The following is a 19,535-nucleotide window of genomic DNA, read 5'->3' on the forward strand; positions in this document are numbered from 1 at the left end:
TAATGTCCCTTTACCATTGCTTCCTGACCGCATTTATAATTTTGTCTATGCACATATCTTACTTGTCTTGCTTGCATGTAGTGCGTCTTTTTAACCCATTCGTGGGCAGGGTGGCAATTTTTTGCCTTATTGAGATAAAAGTCTCCTAACAGGCCACAATCAAGGAAGTAACACTTCTTTTTCGTTTATTGGCAAGTTATATGATAACTTTACTAATTGGAAAAAATGGGACACTGCCTGAGAGAGGGTACTTGGGTTTTCTTAGTAGATCGCCCCAAAAAACAGAATCAGATTAAAACACTTAAATATTTTGACATACTGAAGGACATAATCGTTGAAAACCGTGATGTCCTAAAAATGGGACGCTGCCCACGAATGGGTTAACCCATACAACGGGCATACGACGAAAAGCGGAACTGGCTCTAGATTAATAATTGAATTTTACAGATAAAGTATTAGAAAATTCACCTGGGAGAAATACTTCCAAGATGACCTTCCCCCCCACCCAAAACCCCCTACATAAGCCCACCCAATCGGCTACTGAGGAAGAACTGGCCCCTCTTCAGAGCCTCCTCCTTGTCTTCGGGTGTCGTCAGGGCTTGGCAGCGCCGAAACTCACGAGCCACAGCGCGGCGATAGTAGTTGCGGTCGGTGTACTGAAGGTGACGCCCTGCACGGAGCAGCGCCCGGTACAGCTGCAGCACAGCACTGCTAGACCAGCCGCCCATGAGGGACCACACTTGTAGAGGGGGGGAACCCTGGTACCTGGATACGGTAGAAAAGGAGCATGATGAAGGGAACAAATGAGAAATTCTGATTTAATAAGATGACAACTGGTAGAGTAGAAATTAGTCACAATATTGTGCAAAGAGTGGAAGGCCACCTCTATCATTTGAATATGCAAAACAGTAAATAAGAGATTTAGGGTAGTGTACAAAAGTCTTTGGTCACCATTAGCTTTCTTTTGACCGTTTTGCCCACCAGTCAAAATTACTATTAAAACAATAATGGGAAACTGTCCACAAGACACTCTAAATGAATAGTGGAAGGAACAACCAATTACATTTCAACAATCATTTCATGTTAGTGATGATTTGGATATGGGTGCATTTTTTTAATTATTTTATATTTGCTCCCTTCGATGTGAATCAATATGATACCAATTGAATAATCAGACCCCCAGAATCATTTTGGCACCTTGTCTGGTCGTCATCTTTCATTCACCAGGAAGTAGTTAGCTAAGTAACTAACAAACACACGGACATATAAACCCTTTAGCTTGCGCAATGGGTCACTTTCAAATTTATGCATTGTTTAGCTTCGGTGGAGGTCTTGCACAACCTAATGATCATGCAGAAGGTCAACATCTCGTTTCTAAACCAACAACTATAACGGTGGCCACACACTTTACACAGGGTTATAGATAGACCGAGATTCGGGAACAGCTTCTCTCAACAGTCGTACAACATTACACAGTGCATTCTGAACAAAAGCTTTCAATATATTATAATATTCAAATACCACATATCCAAGAAAATAAGCACATTGTGAGACATTAGCGAGATAGCTGACACGCGCAGCAAATAAGACAGGTTTCCAGTGCTCAGAGGCTGAAGCTAACGTTAGCGACTACGCAGACCCAACGTCAACGTGAGTGCCTATCTGAGTTCCAATCTCAGTGATGAAATGATCACAACTGTGGCCACATACATGGAAGTTGCAAAGGTTCATTTCAAAACTAGAAAATGGCTGACTGGAAGGAAAGTCACTCTTGTGACTTGCTCGTTAGCGTATCACTGACGTTAGCCAAGCACTGACCTAGCCAAGCACTGACCTAAACGTAAAACACGCACGACACACGGCGAGGGATAAAATGTCAAGTTGACCTCACGTAAAACAAAAAACAAGCACTTACGTGTTAAAATTAAACTGATGATTTTGAGAACGCTCAACAGTCCTTCCCAATGCCGGGGGTCAGCCACTACTGTACTATCACAACCGGAAACAAATAGAGGATTCGTATTCTACTTCCGGGTAAATTAATTCGATAGTTTGACAGGGCGCAACGAAAATGCTAATTGCAATCATTTGTGGGGAATTCTCAAATTATGAATAATAATTGTAGTGAGGCGTGGATTTTTCTCTTCAAATAAAAAACAAATTTACACCTAAAACAAATTAACACCTATTTTTCAACGTTTGTCGTTATGGCAAATCTTCCTTGTGTAAAACTGGATCTCCAAGTGTGACTCGTTTTTTTTTTTTTTGACTCATCAGTGCTATATTCATAAAAGAATACGACTACTACTTAGTGGGAAAATAGTATCACTTCTTTGAGTCAAAATATAAAAACTGTACGATTGTGATATTAACGAGTCCAAGTCCGATGGTACTATTTGGGCCACGCCCCTTAAAGGGACAAAGCCAACACAGTACTGTACAGTGCTGTTTTTTTCCCTTACAGTGTATGGGGGGATTTTTTTTTAATTTATATATTAGATTTTCCTACCCTGGAAGGAATTTCAATTAATTTCAATGGCGAAAACATTTTAAAATGAGAATACATTGACTTATAAGCTTTCTCAAAGAACATATTACTTAAAGCCCGGGTGTCATCCCTGTAAACATTCTAAAATAAATATTGTAATGAAAAATACATATAACAGTATTTACTTCAATGTCTATACCAAAAAAAAGTGAGTGGAGAGTGCGTCATCCATGCACAAAATTGCGCAATTGAGTGTCCCTCGACATCCAAGTGGTTGCCATATTAGTCGCGTCATCTGTCCTTGACGTCACTTCCGCTATGCTTACTATGGAAGCAGAACAACAGAGATATTCGCATTTTTCCGACGCCCCTTCTGACACCGAAGCTGTTTTCGAAAAGGACAACACCACACAACCGAGTGAAGTTACCGGGGCAATATTACACTATTGTTTCGACCCCTCAGGGCAATATTACACTATTGTTTCGAGCCATATTGAAATGATATCCGATCACGGCCAAAGCGCATCCCATCCGATCCACTCCAGCGGCAGAGATGAGCCATCGCGCGTCATCGCAGACGACCGGTGTGGCTTATGACAGAGCCGAGCGGTGCTGCTTTAGTCACAGTCGAGCCGGAGCGCTTTATGTGCGCACGCGACTGAGTAACACATTCTCGGCTGGGTTCTTCAGAGCCGCCCCCGTTGCAAAGCCCATGCGTAACCGAATGCGGCACTTCAGCCGGTGTGGCTGCTTTTCTGTGCAGTGGTGGCATATAAGGAGGAGGTGGAGCCAGGCATGCTGCTTTTAGGGGTATGTTCAAAGCCGCCCCAGTACTCGATGAACACTATGGAGACATTGTTGGCTGGGCAACGCACACATTGACACATTTCATACGCAGATCTTTAATTACGTTATGAGCCAGACCGATTACGTGGTCCGCCCCAAACTATTATATTTTTTTAGTAGCTGTATGTGCACATCGACACATTTCATACGCGGATCTTTTGTTACGTTATGAGAGAGACCGATTACGTGGTCCGCCCAAAACTATTATTTTTTTAGTAGGTGTATGCGCACTTACCTGTTATTTGGAACCCACGAAGCTCTCGTCCTCTGCACCCTTGCAATCCATTTTTCACAACGAACAGGGTCTCTTTCAAACTGATGGAGGGTAATTCCATTCTCCCGAGTGTTCAAGCAATTTCCAGCATTTTGGCTAACACGAAGGAACAACGAGCGACCTTCCCGTAGGTAAAACTAATGGAAATAAAAGAGTCCACTAGGGGGCGCCTCTGTCCTGTACGTCACTTCCTGCTTCTTCTTGAAAACAAATCCCTCGAGAGGATTTTCATTGCGGGAGTTGCAAAAAGCTGTATACGTCAAAATCATGTTTTGTGGTGAAAAAACACGTCACCATATTGGCTGCGGGTTTTTCATTAATAATATACCAAAAATTATCCGTTTGACGACACTTGACCTTTAAGGTAACACATATTATACATTACGTGTAAGAAAAATCTCATAATACAATCCCAAACAAAAATTCTGTTTGCCAGAATGGGGAATTCCTTGGCAGCATTCCGTCAAAAGACATGTCCAAAGATAGTTCCGGCTTTAGGCCACATGTTGAGCCCAGTTCAAGTATTTCCTTTTGCTCCTGCAAAGTCATGTTCCCTTCTGCGGTGACAGAGCCAGACTTTTATCCTTGGGGTTGCCAGTTTGGTGGCCAAGGCTAATTCAAAGGGATCACAAACAATACCAATGAATTTGTTTCTCGACCAAAGAATAGCAATCTGAGTCTCTTCATGTTGCATTCAACATAATAAGCACACAGAAGTTGAGGTTTGTGCTCATAAATACAATTTTATTAACGTTTACAACACAATGTACACACAAATGTACACAAACCTTTTGTGTGTGTGTGTGTGGCAGCATGACGCTTCCGTACAAACACAACTTCATCAACTGCCGTAATTTTTCAATATTCTAGAGGGAACCCGCCCACTCAATCATTCTCTCTCTCTCTCTCTCTCTCTCTCTCTCTCTCTCTCTCTCTCTCTCTCTCTCTCTCTCTCTCTCTCTATCTGCTCTCTCTTTGTGCAATTTACGATTACCTGACTTGCTTTTCCTTAAAAAGAACTTGACTTGGTGTTTGGTCCCTTGACGTCAATCATCAGGGTGTCATCTGTGCGGTCCAATCAGATTTCAGAGAGGTCCAGTGCTTGTCCAGTCTGAGCGCTCCCCCGTGCTGAAAAGTCTCCCTGTGATGGCATGCGTTTTTAACAGGGGAACTCTGGGTACGTAGCAGACATTTACTGGGAAATCCCCCGGTCTCATAGTTCCCCTTCTTCTACATACAGGGAGCTAACATACGTGATAACCTAACCCTAACCTAACATTAAAACAAAAGCTGATAAAAAGATATACACATTTATCTACATGCGCTGTGTTCATCTTTCTGAGACTTCCATAGTGAACATGAACGCTCGGCGACATGTTGTCGAATGGCACATGTTGAAGCATGGATGGGGATGTTTCAGACTGGCTGGAAGTTCACAGAATATACGCACATGCGCATTAATCACAAGGAGACTTTTCAGCACCGGGAGCGCTCAGACCATCACACTGGCCTCCCCTGTGGCTACGCCCCTGGCCTTCTGGATCCAGTTGAGCTCCAGGTTTTGTCAAACCTATTACACGAATTACCACCTCAAAATTACTTAGCTTCTATGTAGCAACATTATGACCAACATTAAAATACAGTACCATACATTGTAGTAGACCTACGTTTTCCTCCAAAAACAGGACAGTAGTTATATCACCAAACTGTACTGCCTATTTAATATTACTGACAGCCACTTTTACATTTTGAACATTAACACTGCATCCAGATAAAGGGAAAAAAATCATTTTGTTAAAGTTAAAATGGATTCCTCCTTTCGCCCAAAGTTAGTAGGGAGAGGGTGCAACATTTCCGCAATCCTTGTGAGGATAAGCGGCTTAGAAAATGGATGGATGGATGCATGTAAAATGAACTAAAATTGAACCTATTTTTTCAAGTAAACAGTTCTATTTGATTAGGTTGAATACGAATGTATTGATAATAACATTTAAACACAAATGCACTCCACTTGGCCAGTAATTGTTTTGGATACTGCTAATACTGCATGCACTACTCACGGTAGCAGTACTACACTTTTGAGTGTCATTGCGCAACAAGACTTTGCAGGTGTTTACCTTTTGTCTGGCACGGTAAGACAATATTAAGAGCTTGCCATTTCTCTGCGGACATTTTCTTGGTAAATTTCCCGATCATCTCTCTCGCATCTCGATGTTTATTTCTTAAAATGCAAGTGTTTTGATTGAGACTTGTTAGAAAATGACTAGAACAGTAACATGCATCCATGCATTCATTTTCTGAGCCACTTATCCTCACAAGGGTTGCAGGAGTGTTGGAGCCTATCCCAGGTGTCAACGGGCAGGAGGCGGGGTACACCCTGCACTGGTTGCCAGCCAATCGCAGGGCACATCGAGACAAACACCCCCACTCACAATCACACCAAGGGGCAATTTAGAGTGTCCAATTAATGTTGCATGTTTTTGGAATGTGGGAGGAAACCGGAGTGCCCAGAGGGAACCCACGCAGGCAGAGCTGGGATCGAACCCGGGACCTCAGGATTGTGAGGCCAACGCTTTCCAGCTGATTCACCATGCCACCCTGTATCATATCATGTCAATTTATTTAGTCGGTTGACCCTGACGATGAGATCAGAATAGTATTAGTGCAGTCCCGATCATTTCAGGATTCCGCTCAAGAATCTTTGCACTTACCAAGCGTCCCATCAGCTTGGACTGCTTCCATTCTTTAGTTTTTCCTCCCGCCTCCATTTGGCTTTGAGTTGCTGTGATGTATTAAACTGCAAGCCCCTTTTTAGTAATCAGCCAAGATTTTTTTTGTAAAAGATTTATTGTAGAAGCATACATTTGTAATCAAAATTCTACTAACATGGGTTTAAAAATGAGTGGTAAAGCAAACAAACTACACAAAATAAGCAAAAAAAGGCCATCATTACACTCATTATTTCTACTATGCTGTGATTACATATTTGTCAACCTTGTAATAGTTTCTATTACTGCAACTTTCCCTGGTACAGTTCTTGTAAATTCATATGAAAAGTTGAAAACGGTCAATTGATGAAAACGTCTAAATAGCGTAAGACTTCAAAACTGAATGCAGAGCTCATTTTTGTACATTTTTTTGAAGAATCAAAGGAGTAAAAATTTCTTGTTGCCATTGAAACAGAAAGAAATTTGGAAATAAATACGACAAAAAAAACCTGGTGATTCCAATAATTTGTATCATTGAGGCATGATATGATTTACAGTTCTTGCTGTGTATAAGGTATTTATCGGCAGAGTATTGATGATCATGGCATATACTTCTTTCCCTTGAGCCTCGGAATAATCTGTATATCTCTGACATCGTTGTGCTGAAGAAGCCAGCACAAGTATCGTTCCGTCCCCATCCCCCACCCGCTGGTGAGAAGTGGTTTCACTTCGCGCATGTCAGTGTACCACTTATAGGGCTGGTGGGGAACTGCATGGTGTCTGAGGGCCTCCTGTACCAATGAAGAAGTGGGGTGACGTTCACCAAGACCCAGAGTCTCTCCCAAGCCCAGCAGAAGGTCTGCAGCCTTGGCTTTGGACTGCCCACTGCCCTCCACGTAGGCCTGGTAGAAGGGAACTCCTAGATGGTCCATCTCGGTCAGCCAAACAAAGCCGCCATATTTTTCTATCAACACTCGCTCTCCTTTGCGTGTAAGCTTTCTGCCAAACTGCGGCTGGCCATCTTGTACCCACTCAAAGCAATCATCAGAAGGCATCATTGGAATGGCCTGGTCTAGAGAGACTCGTGGTAGGGGTTTTTTCCCATCCAATTTATTCAGAATCATGGTGACATGTGTGAGGGTGCCAGCAATGCTGAGGATTAGATCGGAGTGTCTCTTCAGCATGGACTTGGTGAGATGATGCAAATATCCCTCTGCTACTGAAATGGCACAGTCTATGTCACCCAACAGTTCACACTCCACATGGTAGAACTGGTTCAAGTGTGTGGCATCAGGATCTTCTCCTCTGAAGCTGGGTGATATGTAATAGGTCCCCTGCAGGTTATCTTGGAAACGGAGGAAATATTCAAGCACAAATTGCATAGAGTCTGCTAGGTAAATGTTTTGACCCAAAAGATTCACAGAAACCGGCTCCGAATCAGACCCCAGACCCATTGGGGAGGAGATTGCGTCTGTAGTGAGAGGCGTCAGCGCATAAGAATATTGACAGGAATTGCTAAAATACTCCACGGTGCTGTGGAAAAGAGTGTTCTGTATCTGGAACACGCTGCGGTACCACTGACTCGTGATCGCGACTATGGAGTGGGACTCAGGGTCTTCCCATGATTTTGGAGCCTGGCACTGAGTGATTTTGGAGTGCAGCGTTTTGAGTTCATCTGGGTCAGCAGCTGGACCATCAAGTGAGGATACATATCCAGGGTATTTTAGGAAGAATTCTGGTTGCGGTGTAGCCATCTTGAGACCTTCTGTGAAAGGTAGCACAGGGACCAGCTTGGTATGAGCGTAGTTAATTTGATAGCCCTCAAAGATTAGTGCAACATATTGAGTTCCCAGTCCCTCTTCCAGCAGTTGGGCGACTTTATACGTTGCCGAGATCAGAGCTTTGTAGTCATCATCACTCAGTTTGAAGATGTCACTGGGCAGCGGTTTGCGTGGCACCACGACAGTTATTCCAGGAGTGTTTGGGTAAGGTGTTAGAAAGGCCACATGTTGACTGTCTTCCCAAACCCGCCACTGTTGCTCCTCTCCTCGTACAATGCGGCTGAATAGGTTATCATCAGAGGAAGCCCCGAAATATTCAAAGCTAGGGGGCGCATTTGCGGTTGGTGAGGCTTTCCTAATTTGGGCTTGAACTTTGTCCAGTGCTGCATCATCCCAACGTGGACCACTTTTAGAGGAATAATATCCCGGGCTGTAAGAGCAGAATTCTTCTTGGCTGGCAAGATGGGGCTGCCACTTTGGCCCTACACCATGTAGGGGGAGCAGCCTGATTTGTGCTGATTGCTTGGGGTTGGGATAGAAAACCAAAGCACAACGTTGAACTCCCAGTTTTCCACAAAGGGTACCTGATAGAGATTTTGCTTCTTGAAACAGAGACACATAATCAGATTCTGCCAAATGGAAGACGCTCTGGACCCCACTGAGAGTTTTTCTGGTCAAGACAGTTGACCCAGGGGTCCAAGGGTTTGGATTAAGGTACGCAACCAGTTCATCTTTTTCCCAGATCACATTAGAGACATTTTTTAGGGGTCGAAGCACCTCGACTCTTGATCTTCCACCCGCATTTGAAGCCACAAACATGACACCGGCGTTTGTTTCAATAACAACATTCCCTTTAGAATCAACTGCAATGACTCCTGCGCATACATCTTTCAGGTTTTCTGTGATCACCTCTCTGCACGCGTTCCTGAGACTGCGGCCTTTAAGATGGTAGAGGCTGGCGATTTTTTGTGCAACAGTGTGTCTTAGAAACACGTCGCCATCTCCAGAGCAGCTAATTGCCAACGTTTTATCAGCATATATTCCTGCTCCAACTACTGCTGTATCACCAACTCGCCCTTTTAGCTTCCCCACTAATCCACCTGTTGAGGATGCAGCAGCCAATCTACGATGACAATCCCATGCCACGGCTCCAACTGTTTGAGGATGATTGTTTTTTGCAGGTTTTACAATCCTGAGCTTGGCAGCTAACTCTGCATTACGGAGATCAGTGTAGAAATAATCAGGTTTGACAGGTTTCGGCTGTTCTTCCAACCCTTGTAGAAATTCTTCAGCGCCTTCTCCCATAAGGAGGGAATGTATGCTTTTTTCCATCACAGATCGAGCTGCTTTTATTGGGTTCTTCACACTTTGCACACAGGCAACAGCTCCAGACTTCAATTGACTGCCATCCACAATGGCGGCCTCCATTTCATTTTTGCCTTCTCTGTTGAAGACAGAGCCTTTACCCGCATTGAAGAGAAAGCAGTCTTCCAGAGCTTCTACTGATCTTTGAACTGCATCCAGACTTTGCCCACCACTTTGAAGCACTTGCGATCCAAGGGCTAAGGCTGTTTGAAGAGCAAACTCAATGACATCTGTCACTTCTGGGTCCAGCATCATTCCCTCGCCAGCACCGCCATGTATCACCAGAGTATAGTCCGAACCTACGTCTGCGGTTGAATCCGGTGTTGTTTTGTTGTTGTCGTTCAATGGAGCGTGAGTCATCTCAACATTCACGTTCTTTGTTTGGTTTTCTTTGAGGAGAATGTCCAACGCTCCCATTTGACATGCAATTGCATATCTGAGCGCTAAAAGCATCACTAGTTTCATGTTCTTCTTCAGGTTTTCCTGAAGCTTTTCCAATACCAGAGAGAAGCTGCCTTTCCCATTAAGGATGACTCGAACCTTGTCCTTTTTCCCAAGGTAGGTTACAGCAAGCTGATCTTGGGCATAAACATTTCCAACTGCACACTCCACTCCCTCCATCAGGTCGAGACCGGTGAGGTACACGGAGGGACATCCAAAGGGGTCCAAAAACTTTTTCAATTGATTGTCACTTGGTAAAGCTTTACGAAGGAGAGCCAAATGGGGACCAACCCCTTGTCCACTTTTGGTGTTTTTGATGAGAGTCTTGTATTGCAAATATGCAACATGGAACAAATTTAGAAGGCCATTTGTGTATTGGATTGTGTTGTCTGGGCGAAGGCTTGAGGCCAAGGCATCTACCAACTTGCGAGACTTCACGCTGACCGAGTAGGTGGGATCACAACGGCCATGTTTGTAGTGGCGCATGTGTGTCGGAGTGATGAGCATGTGCGTGGCCGCAGATTCCCCAAGAGTCTGCATCAGGGAAAGTTGCAAAGAAAAGTTGATCCAAACACCGTAGAGGCCTCTTTGGCTTCTGAGAGCTGAAAACGCATCAGGATAAGAAGGCAGATCAAATGAGAGAAGTGGATTTTTGGATTTTAACTCAGGGCATAACTTGGTGCTCTCCTTGCTGTTCAAACCAAATTTTAGGGGTACTGAGTGTAAAGGATCGGTGTCGTTCATTTTGGCAAAGCCATTCTCTTTAGCTGCATTCTTATGAATTAGGCTTAAATCAACTGTCTCGGACAAGTGGTGAATACGATCAGTTATGAGGCCAACCACCATCCCGTCCACAGTGCAGTGCTCAAAAATCATCCCGGCTGTGCAGTCCTTGAACACCGCCAGGTTCACCACCTGCCGAAAAGAGATACCTCGTTAGTGTACTTTTGCGTGCCAAGAATTAACAACCCATTCACTGTGAAATGTAATGAGGCCAACCACTTGAAAGCTTGAAATTTGTCAGGCTGGCATTTAAAGTTTAAACGTGGCATCAGGTGTGGGGTTCGCTTCTAAGTCTCAATGCAAACTGTAACAGCCTCACTTGTGAGTATCATGACGTGAAATTGAAGAAATTGATTCAACTTGTGTAACTCACAAAGGTCTGATACTGAAAATGGAGCAGACTATATTTCAATGAAATGATGATCAAATGTACTACACCAAATCCTGCTTTAAAAATGTGGCTCTTTATACCATTATAATGACCAACATTAAAGTACATTAATGTATAGTTGTAGGTCTGTGTGTTTATCAAAATCGAGGTTTTATTCCCCGAAATATAAATATAAGACATTGTAAAATTATGCACAATTTGAACATTTTCACTGGATTTCAATATTGGAAGGTAAAAAGTGACTTAATGATTCATTTAAAATGTATTGTACACACACAAAAAATTCAAATATATTACTTAATCGTTGGAAAACCAATGTATATTTAAAAAAAATAAATGGATGTATATTGCACTTAAAAGTCTAATATAACAACATTGAACCTAACAGGTGTACTAGAGGGAAAAAATTAAGGCACTGTAACATTATGTGCAGTTTGAATATGTAATACAGAGATTCTTTCATAGACCACTAGAGGAAGACAGTGTACGGCGACGCACATTGAGAATCACTGATCTGTACAGATAATCCAGCCATCCATTTTTTGACCGCTTGTCCTCACAAGGGTCGCGTGGCATGCTGGAGCCGATCCCAGGTGTCAACAGGGAGGAGGTGGAGTCCACCCTGAACTGGTTTTCAGCCAATCGCATCGAGACAAACAGCCGCACTCACAATCACACCTTGGGGCAATTTCGAGTGTCAAATTAATCTTGCACGTTTTTGGGATGTGGGAGGAAACCGGAGTGCCCGGAGAAAACCCACGCAAGCACGGGGAAAACATGCAAACTCCACAGACGCGGGGCCGGGATCGAACCCGGGTCCTCAGAACTGTGAGGACAACACTTTACCGGCTGATCCACTGTGCCGGCCTGTACAGATAACAATTGTTGCAAATACAGTAAAAGTTACATACACTTTGAGATCTGTGGATGTTAGATAATGAATATTTATTCCTGCCTTTTCTGATAAATACTGGGTTTTCCAATTTTTTTTTCATTTAATGCACCGTCAACTTTCAAGACATTTGTTGTGCGGGTTTTAAAAAGGAAACTGTTAGCCGATACCTATTGGAATTAGCGACAATTATAAAATGTTGTGTAAAGAATCTTACCTTGTCATAGTATCTTAGACATGGGCCATTTCCTCCTCCCAGGCTTACTGCATTGAGGACGTCACCCAGTTCAGAAGGCGCGTTGCAGTCCTCAAGACTTAACACCACCACAGCGCTCTCCATTATCTGCAGCGACGCCGCAGCAGGTCCTCCTTTCTCCACGATCTCGTCCCTGATGGCTGCCCAGGACCTGCGATCCAATGCAGAAAGCCGACAAATGTCCAAGGGGTCATTTTGGCTTCCCGTGGCGAGTTGTTCCGCTATCTTAGCCAGTTGGTTGTAAATGTCAGTGAAGGATCGAGGAGATAACGGCTCGCTAGTGCTGGAACGCTGCAGTATGTCAATCGGGAAGACTCCTCCAACACAAGTGATGATGGCGTGAATGCTTTCTGGGTAGACCTATATGGAGAGAAATACACAAGACGACACAAGATCATGAAAAAGTCCACTTGTGACATATTTCGATTTTTCTTTTCATACCTTAATTTCATCTTGACTCTTGCCAGGAATTCGTGTGGCAGCAAAAACCTCCGATTGCTGGGTTCGTTCCAAGGCGACGTCGTCGTCCAGCATCTCTGGCTCGCTGTGCAACTTTGCCGTTGCCCAAAGCAGAGCGGCCGCCCTCATCAACTGGTTGCATCCTTTCGCTTTGGATGGCAGAAGAACAACCGGCAGGGCGGAGGCGGTCGACAACGGGTCTGCGCAGGACAGCAGACTTTTCTTGAAGTGCTCCGTCCCCCAGTTCTCTTGACCTGCAGAGCTGGATGCAATTTTTTGCTGGGCCTCTTCAAGAAGTGGTCTCTGCTTCTCCAGTGTGCTTTTGAAGTCAGCGTAGCGATCGGGATTTAAAGTGAGCTGCAGAACGCGAGAAACTTCCTGCAAGGTCACGTCCAACTCTGGAGCAGGGTATTCGAGAGCCATCCTGTTGAAAGTTAGGAAGCTGGGTGAGGAAGAGGGCTTTTTTAAAATTATTTGTAACATTAAGTTACTGAATTATCATTTTAAAAGATTCATGCAAGCATGAAAAAGTTTGTTATGTTCAATGCTGTTTTGAACCATGGGCTAGCGATGCAGCATTTCCCAACATTTATCGAGCCAGGGCAACCATTTTACATTAGAAAACCTTATAACACACCAATTGTCACAAAAAGTCTCAATAATATGAAATCTGGCCTTGTTTCATTGAACTCAAAGCCGATAAAACTACACTGAGCCACGTGACTTTTTCTGTTCTATGAATGGCAAGAGATTTATTGGACCTTCTGCCATCTAGTGGAGGAGAATTTAGTTTTACTGCCTTTCGCCAAACATCAGCATACTGCATAATGGTCTCCAACCAACAGTCCACAGACTGGTACTGAGCCATAAGGGTTTTGATATCGGGTCTTGGAGATAAAAAAATGACCAATTAAAATAATTTCCGTGTATTTTAATTGGCCATGTAAGTGTGTTTTATTATTCTTTTTTAAACTGACTGGATGTTCTCCACTGCACTAGAAGCTTGTCTCAATTGACACAGCACAGAACACTTCAGTTTCTGGTCTGAGCCAACTCTATCTATCTATCTATCTATCTATCTATCTATCTATCTATCTATCTATCTATCTATCTATCTATCTATCTATCTATCTATCTATCTATCTATCTATCTATCTATCTATATATCTATCTATCTATCTATCTATCTATCTATCTATCTATCTATCTATCTATCTATCTATCTATCTCTATCTCTATCTCTCTCTCTCCCTCTCTCTCTCTCTCTCTCTCTCTCTCTCTCTCTCTCTCTCTCTCTCTCTCTCTCTATATATATATATATATATATATATATATATATATATACACACACACACACACACACACACACAGACACAAACAGGGTTTATTTTACATGTTAAAAATTATTTCAATTATAATAAACATCAATTTTTCTATTCAAATAACTTAACATGTAAAAGAATTTACAAATTTAATTATTTAAAGTGTGTATACATTTTTGGGGACACCCTGTGTATATATATATCCATCCATCCATCCATCCATCCATCCAATTTCTTAGTCGCTTATCCTCACGAGGGTCGCGGAAGTGCTGGAGCCTATCCCAGCTGTCAACGGGCAGGAGGCGGAGTACACCCTGAACTGGTCGCTGGCCAATCGCAGGGCACATAGAGACAAACAGCCGTGTTCACAATTACACCTATGGGCAATTTAGAGGCTCCAATTAATGCTGCATGTTTTTGGGATGTGGGAGGAAACCCACGGAGGCACGGGGAGAACATGCAAACTCCACACAGGCAGGTCTGGGATTGAACCCCGGACCTCAGAACTGTGAGGCAGACACTTTACAGCTGGTCCACTGTGCCGTGCAACACTTGTGAGGATAAGCGGCAAAGAAAATGGATGGATGAATTCTACCAGCTCATTTAACCATCCCTAGGCCTGTTATAAGCATGTCAGTTTTCATCAGGTGTGCATTCACTATAGGTTTCAGAACCATCATGCCTACATGGGCTTGGAAGAGAGCTGCATCAATCATCAATGGCAAAATGTAACATTAAGTTAGATGTGTTGCTTCTAATCTGTCCTTGCAAATACCGTCACTACATTTCTTATTAAAGCGTTTTGTCAATTTTATTTCATTCCTCAGTTGGTTGTGGGAAAGGAGATTCTAATAAAGTACACCCGACAGCCGTGCAGATTTTTGGACCTTTCCTTGTCGCTGCAGTTTAATAATCAAATTTCTCTTGACCCCAAGCAAATGAGTTCAAATGTTTCACAGAACACAGGATATATGGATTTCTTGGAACATTTGGACAGCAAGAATACTTGTCTTGTGATTCCAGTCGCTCAATAACTAGATCAGTAGAAGCTGGTTTGGACAATCTCCCATAGTCATAAAACGTCTTGTGAGTATGTCAGGTTGAATTAAAACTGCATTGCTCATAAGGTGAGCAGAACAGTCTCGGGGGTACCCCAACCCTCACCCAAAAGCGGGATCAAGTCTGAGAGAATAGTCACTTCCAGTACCTCATTTTGTCTAATCTGGTATCCGAGACAAGCAAACACATGACCATTTCTCATCTTTCCTTCTCACAACTGCCGAAAAAAAAACGGAAAGTCCGACTTCATCTCGCGAGCATGGAGCACTCTGCATTGTGTCTGAAACCAAGACCGAGACCTCAAAGTGCTTCACTCAAAAAGGTCTCAGTCACAAAAGACAGCTTGAGGCATCAGAAAAAAATTAGGCTACCCTTAAACTATAAAGCTAAGCAAAATGTATGTATGTAGCGCATTTCATGCACAACGCAACTCAACGTGCTTTACGTGATTAAAAGAATTTCAATACGAAGAAATTAAACATTTAAAACAGGGCTGGGGGGCATAAAAGTGACCCCAAAAATGAAAATGAAAGCACAATTTAAAACAGCGTAAGGATACGGAGTTTTGGGGAGACTGGGAAAAAAATTACACATGTAAATATTGTATGGAGTATGGAAAAGTGTGTGGGGGGTGGGGGGGGAAATCAAAGTCCGCCTAGGGCCCCAAAAAGTTTGGGCCCGGCGCTGCTCATAACCATGGAAGTACAATTATCATATCGTAGGAAGGATTTGCTCAAATATACTGTCATGTACTTGATGGTGGTTTTACAAATATAGATTTCAAAATATTATTTATTGAGAATCAATATTTGGGGAGAGAGACTGGCAAGAAACACACATTCGTGGGTGCAGATTTACACCATCCATTCGTACAGCTTTTTAATTTGATGCTCGTGTATTTGTGTGTTTTTTTTTTTCCGAGGGAGCTGATGCAAGAGGCTGCATGATATTAATTATGTCGCCAATCCATTTCCGATGTACTGTGATTGTAATTTTAATCTTCGGGTTCTTAGTTTTGCACCATTGCAATTTTACAAATCGTATTTAATTTAACAATACATAATTCGGAGGGCTGGGATTGGCTCCTTGTGAGGAAAAGCGGCTAACAAAATGGATGGCTGTAATACATAATTCAACTCTTTGTCTTGGTTTCTCCGTTCGGATTTATTGTTCATTATCTTTAAGAGTTCGGATGGCGTTTTAGAAAATATATTACCGGGGTAGGGGACATTAGCAAGCAATCACACTGTCCCGAGGTCATTTTTTTTTTAACTTTTGGATTGCAAAAATGTACCACATTTGTTGAAATTGGGCCCTCTCTTTGCATTACAGTTACAGTACAAATGAGAAAGACTCATGAAGGAACGGAAAAATGAAGCAAACGTGAAGTTCTCCTCACCTCAATGTAGAATTTTTTTCCCGGATCAGGCCAGTCAGAACGAAAGACGAACTGTCGACAGGAGAAAACTTCGACTTCACTCTAATGGAAACGCAGTGACTCTCATTAAGCAATTTAAATTCTTCTTCTTGCACCCCTCCTTAACCCCCCCCCACTCTACTTCCTTTTTCTCTTTCATTTCTTGTTCCCTTTTTCCCCACTTTGCAAGTATATGTATATGTAATACAAAATATATACATGTTATTTATGCGTCGTGCGCATCTCATCTTGAATTTCCTGCCAGGATTTATTGAACGGATGCGTCGTTCCTATCGGAGACCTGCAAAAACGGCGCAGCGCAAAACCCGTGGGGGTGTCCTACTGACTTTTTTAATTTGTGTTAATGGATCGTGTATCATAATTTCTTTCTGGGTGCGATCTGAATCCTTGATCGCATCAACATATCTGGAATTTGATTTTTTTTTTCAGGTTCATTAACGTCTTTTTATTGTGTGGATGAAAACGTTGTGGGGAAATCGTCTGGTGTAATAGCTTTGGTCAGTGTATGAATTTGGCAAGTGGAACGTGTGGTTAGCGTGTTTGCCTCACAGTTGATGTTATGAGTTTCAATCAGATTTTCTTCCGCATTCCAAAAATATGATTTTCAGGTCAATTCAATTAATTCATCTTCAGATTGAAGGTTTTAGGGGCTATCAAAAAAATGAGACTAAGATAACGTTTTAAAACATTTTTATCCCAATAATGTGAACTATAACTTGTACAACCAGCGTAAATAGGACACACCAACATTTCAATGGAGGTAAAAAAAAAATTATAGGGTAAAAGTAGACGTGCACGACCAGGAAAATGTTCGACAAATTTTATTTTGAAATGCCACAACAGATTTGGATTGGAAATTTTTTGTCGGAGATTTGTGGCGGTGTTGTGTCCTCCAGGACTGGACTGGTGGTGCATTAGCTCAGACTTTTTTTTCATGATTTTTTTTTTTAAGTCAGTGCTAGTGACAGTGAAAAATGTAGATGAGTGGACTTTTATTTTGAAATGCCACATGAAATTTGGAGAGCGCCAACATGTTTTTTTTTAATGATTTTGCAATCACTAGTAATGAGAGCAAAATATGCAGTTTTCAGAGACCTTTATTTTTAAATGCAATATCAAATCGTTTTCTGACACTTTTATTTTGAAATGCAATATCAAATATTTATCTAAATTCTTTAAGTATAGTCCTTGGTGGTCTGTCACCGAGATCTGGACTTCTCTTGCAACACCAATTGGATTATTTTGGCCTGGCTGTGGCTGAGTAGGAATAGCAAGTTCGAATTCCTGTTACGACTGTCCAGATGTTGAAGTGTCCTCGGGCAATTGACCCCTCCGTACAGGGCACTTAACCACGCCTCCTGAAAGTGACGTCACGCCACGTGCGCTGACGTAAGACAAACGGTAAAAAAGGCAAATACAATACAATATATTCTGAACTGAGACAGACTCCATGCTTCTGATTTCATTCAAATCAACGATATATTATAGATTCTAAATACAATACATTCTTAACTGAGAGAGACGCCATGCTTCTGATTTCATTCAATCATTCACACGTAGCAATGTTATGCTAGCGGAGAACGTCTCATTCATTTATACGAGACGTGTATTAAAAATCAAATTTAGGGCATATCTTCGTGCAAACGCAGTCTGGTTAAGCTTCGGCCGCGAGCCGGCAAGAAATCCATACGTTTGTGCAGTCCGATCATCGCTAAATATCGCTCAACAAAGAATAAGTGTGTCAATCGTTCACACGTAGCGGTGTTATGCTAGCGGAGAACGTCTCATTCATTTATACGAGGCATGTATTGAAAATCAAATATAGGGCATACCTTCGAGCAAACATATGTGTTCCGGTTGATATTAGATGGATTTAGTTGATGATGCGGTCTTCCACAAAGTTTGATCCATCGAAGGCATTTTTCGTACTGGGTCTTCGGTTTTGGAAAGGGTACGAATGGAACTCCACCAACTAGCCTTTCAGGATACCTGTCGTCACTATTACAAAGTCCGTGACTACACCTCTTAACCATATTTTTTGTTAAATAACCCAAATACGCGATAAAACGCTAACTAAACCTATACTGGAGCATGCAATGTTGCCTGAGAAAATGGCGGGAGCAAAATCGGGCTTTGGTTTATGCAGATCTCTGGCCTCTGATTGGTCAGTGACGCGGATTGCGCAATATCCACGGAGGGGTCAATTAGACACTGATTCCTGGTTTGCTCTCGGTGGGCCAGGCAGTACCTCGCATGGCAGCGGTTACCGATTGGTTTATGAATGTGTGCGTGAATGTGGGGCTTCCTAATGTGCTTTAGGCACCGTGATAGTGTAAATAAAGCTCTGCATAAGTACAGTCCATTTACTACACTTTTTTTTAATATAAAATGCCAAATAAACTACATTTTTCAAGTGCATCTCAAGATCCAAATTAACCTTGTTAGTCACGTTCCTTAACCAAAGGGCATTGATGTCTGTATTATTGACAGGCTTTTATTTTGAATGTGCCTTTCGCCGCTAGTGGGAGACTTATTACAGTGCCGCCCAGAGTTGTGTTTTTTTATTTAAATTTGAATTTAGGGCCGGCTGGGTTGACCCCAGTCCAGAATGGAGGAGAGCTTCCCGAGAAGCACACGCCAGGCTCTTCGTTCTTCGAGTGCAGCTGCCACACTTTTCACACCAGCAGCATCTTTTATCACTTTTATCTCTATCTTAAAACCGATGGGGGGTACTGAACCCTTCGGGGAACATTGATGTGTCATGTGTCATGTGTCATGTGTATGTACAAGGACATGGGACAAATCGTCCAGGGAAGAGTGTTCTTCAACCACCAGGTGAACAAAAAAAAGGGGGAGTTATACAGGAACGCGTTGGATGGAGTGAGGGAAAAATAAGAACAGCAAATTGATATTCTCCTAACTCATCAGCCATTTGTTTGAGGCCATAATTAAGAAACATATTTATCACCACACGACCAGTTGAGGGTGAAATCGGCCTTTCGCCCAAAGTTGACTGGGATAGGCTGCGCCAT

General features: G+C 42.6%; 2 protein-coding genes across 3 annotated transcripts; both read right to left on the reverse strand.

Annotated features, from left to right (window-relative positions):
• Positions 1-515: 515 nt before the first annotated feature.
• Positions 516-2,065, reverse strand: LOC133515142 (mitochondrial ribosome and complex I assembly factor AltMIEF1-like). The gene is made up of 2 exons (XM_061847466.1): positions 1,916-2,065; positions 516-765 (listed from the first exon to the last, which is right to left on the reverse strand). The coding sequence occupies exon 2, from the start codon at positions 726-728 to the stop codon at positions 516-518; it is 213 nt and encodes a 70-aa protein (XP_061703450.1). The 5' UTR covers positions 729-765; positions 1,916-2,065.
• A 4,399-nt stretch (positions 2,066-6,464) lies between these two features.
• si:ch211-256m1.8 (uncharacterized) lies at positions 6,465-18,354 on the reverse strand. Of its 2 annotated transcripts, none has more exons than XM_061847398.1 (4): positions 18,336-18,354; positions 12,667-13,108; positions 12,187-12,585; positions 6,465-10,818 (listed from the first exon to the last, which is right to left on the reverse strand). In XM_061847398.1, the coding sequence occupies exons 1-4, from the start codon at positions 18,347-18,349 to the stop codon at positions 6,916-6,918; spliced, it is 4,758 nt and encodes a 1,585-aa protein (XP_061703382.1). In that variant the 5' UTR covers positions 18,350-18,354; the 3' UTR covers positions 6,465-6,915. The 2 variants fall into 2 exon arrangements, with proteins under 2 accessions (XP_061703382.1, XP_061703383.1); XM_061847399.1 differs by lacking the exon at positions 18,336-18,354 and adding an exon at positions 16,465-16,527.
• Positions 18,355-19,535: the final 1,181 nt, after the last annotated feature.

This window comes from Syngnathoides biaculeatus, chromosome 16, assembly GCF_019802595.1.
Source record: "Syngnathoides biaculeatus isolate LvHL_M chromosome 16, ASM1980259v1, whole genome shotgun sequence".
In the NCBI taxonomy this organism is placed as follows: Eukaryota; Metazoa; Chordata; class Actinopteri; order Syngnathiformes; family Syngnathidae; genus Syngnathoides; species Syngnathoides biaculeatus.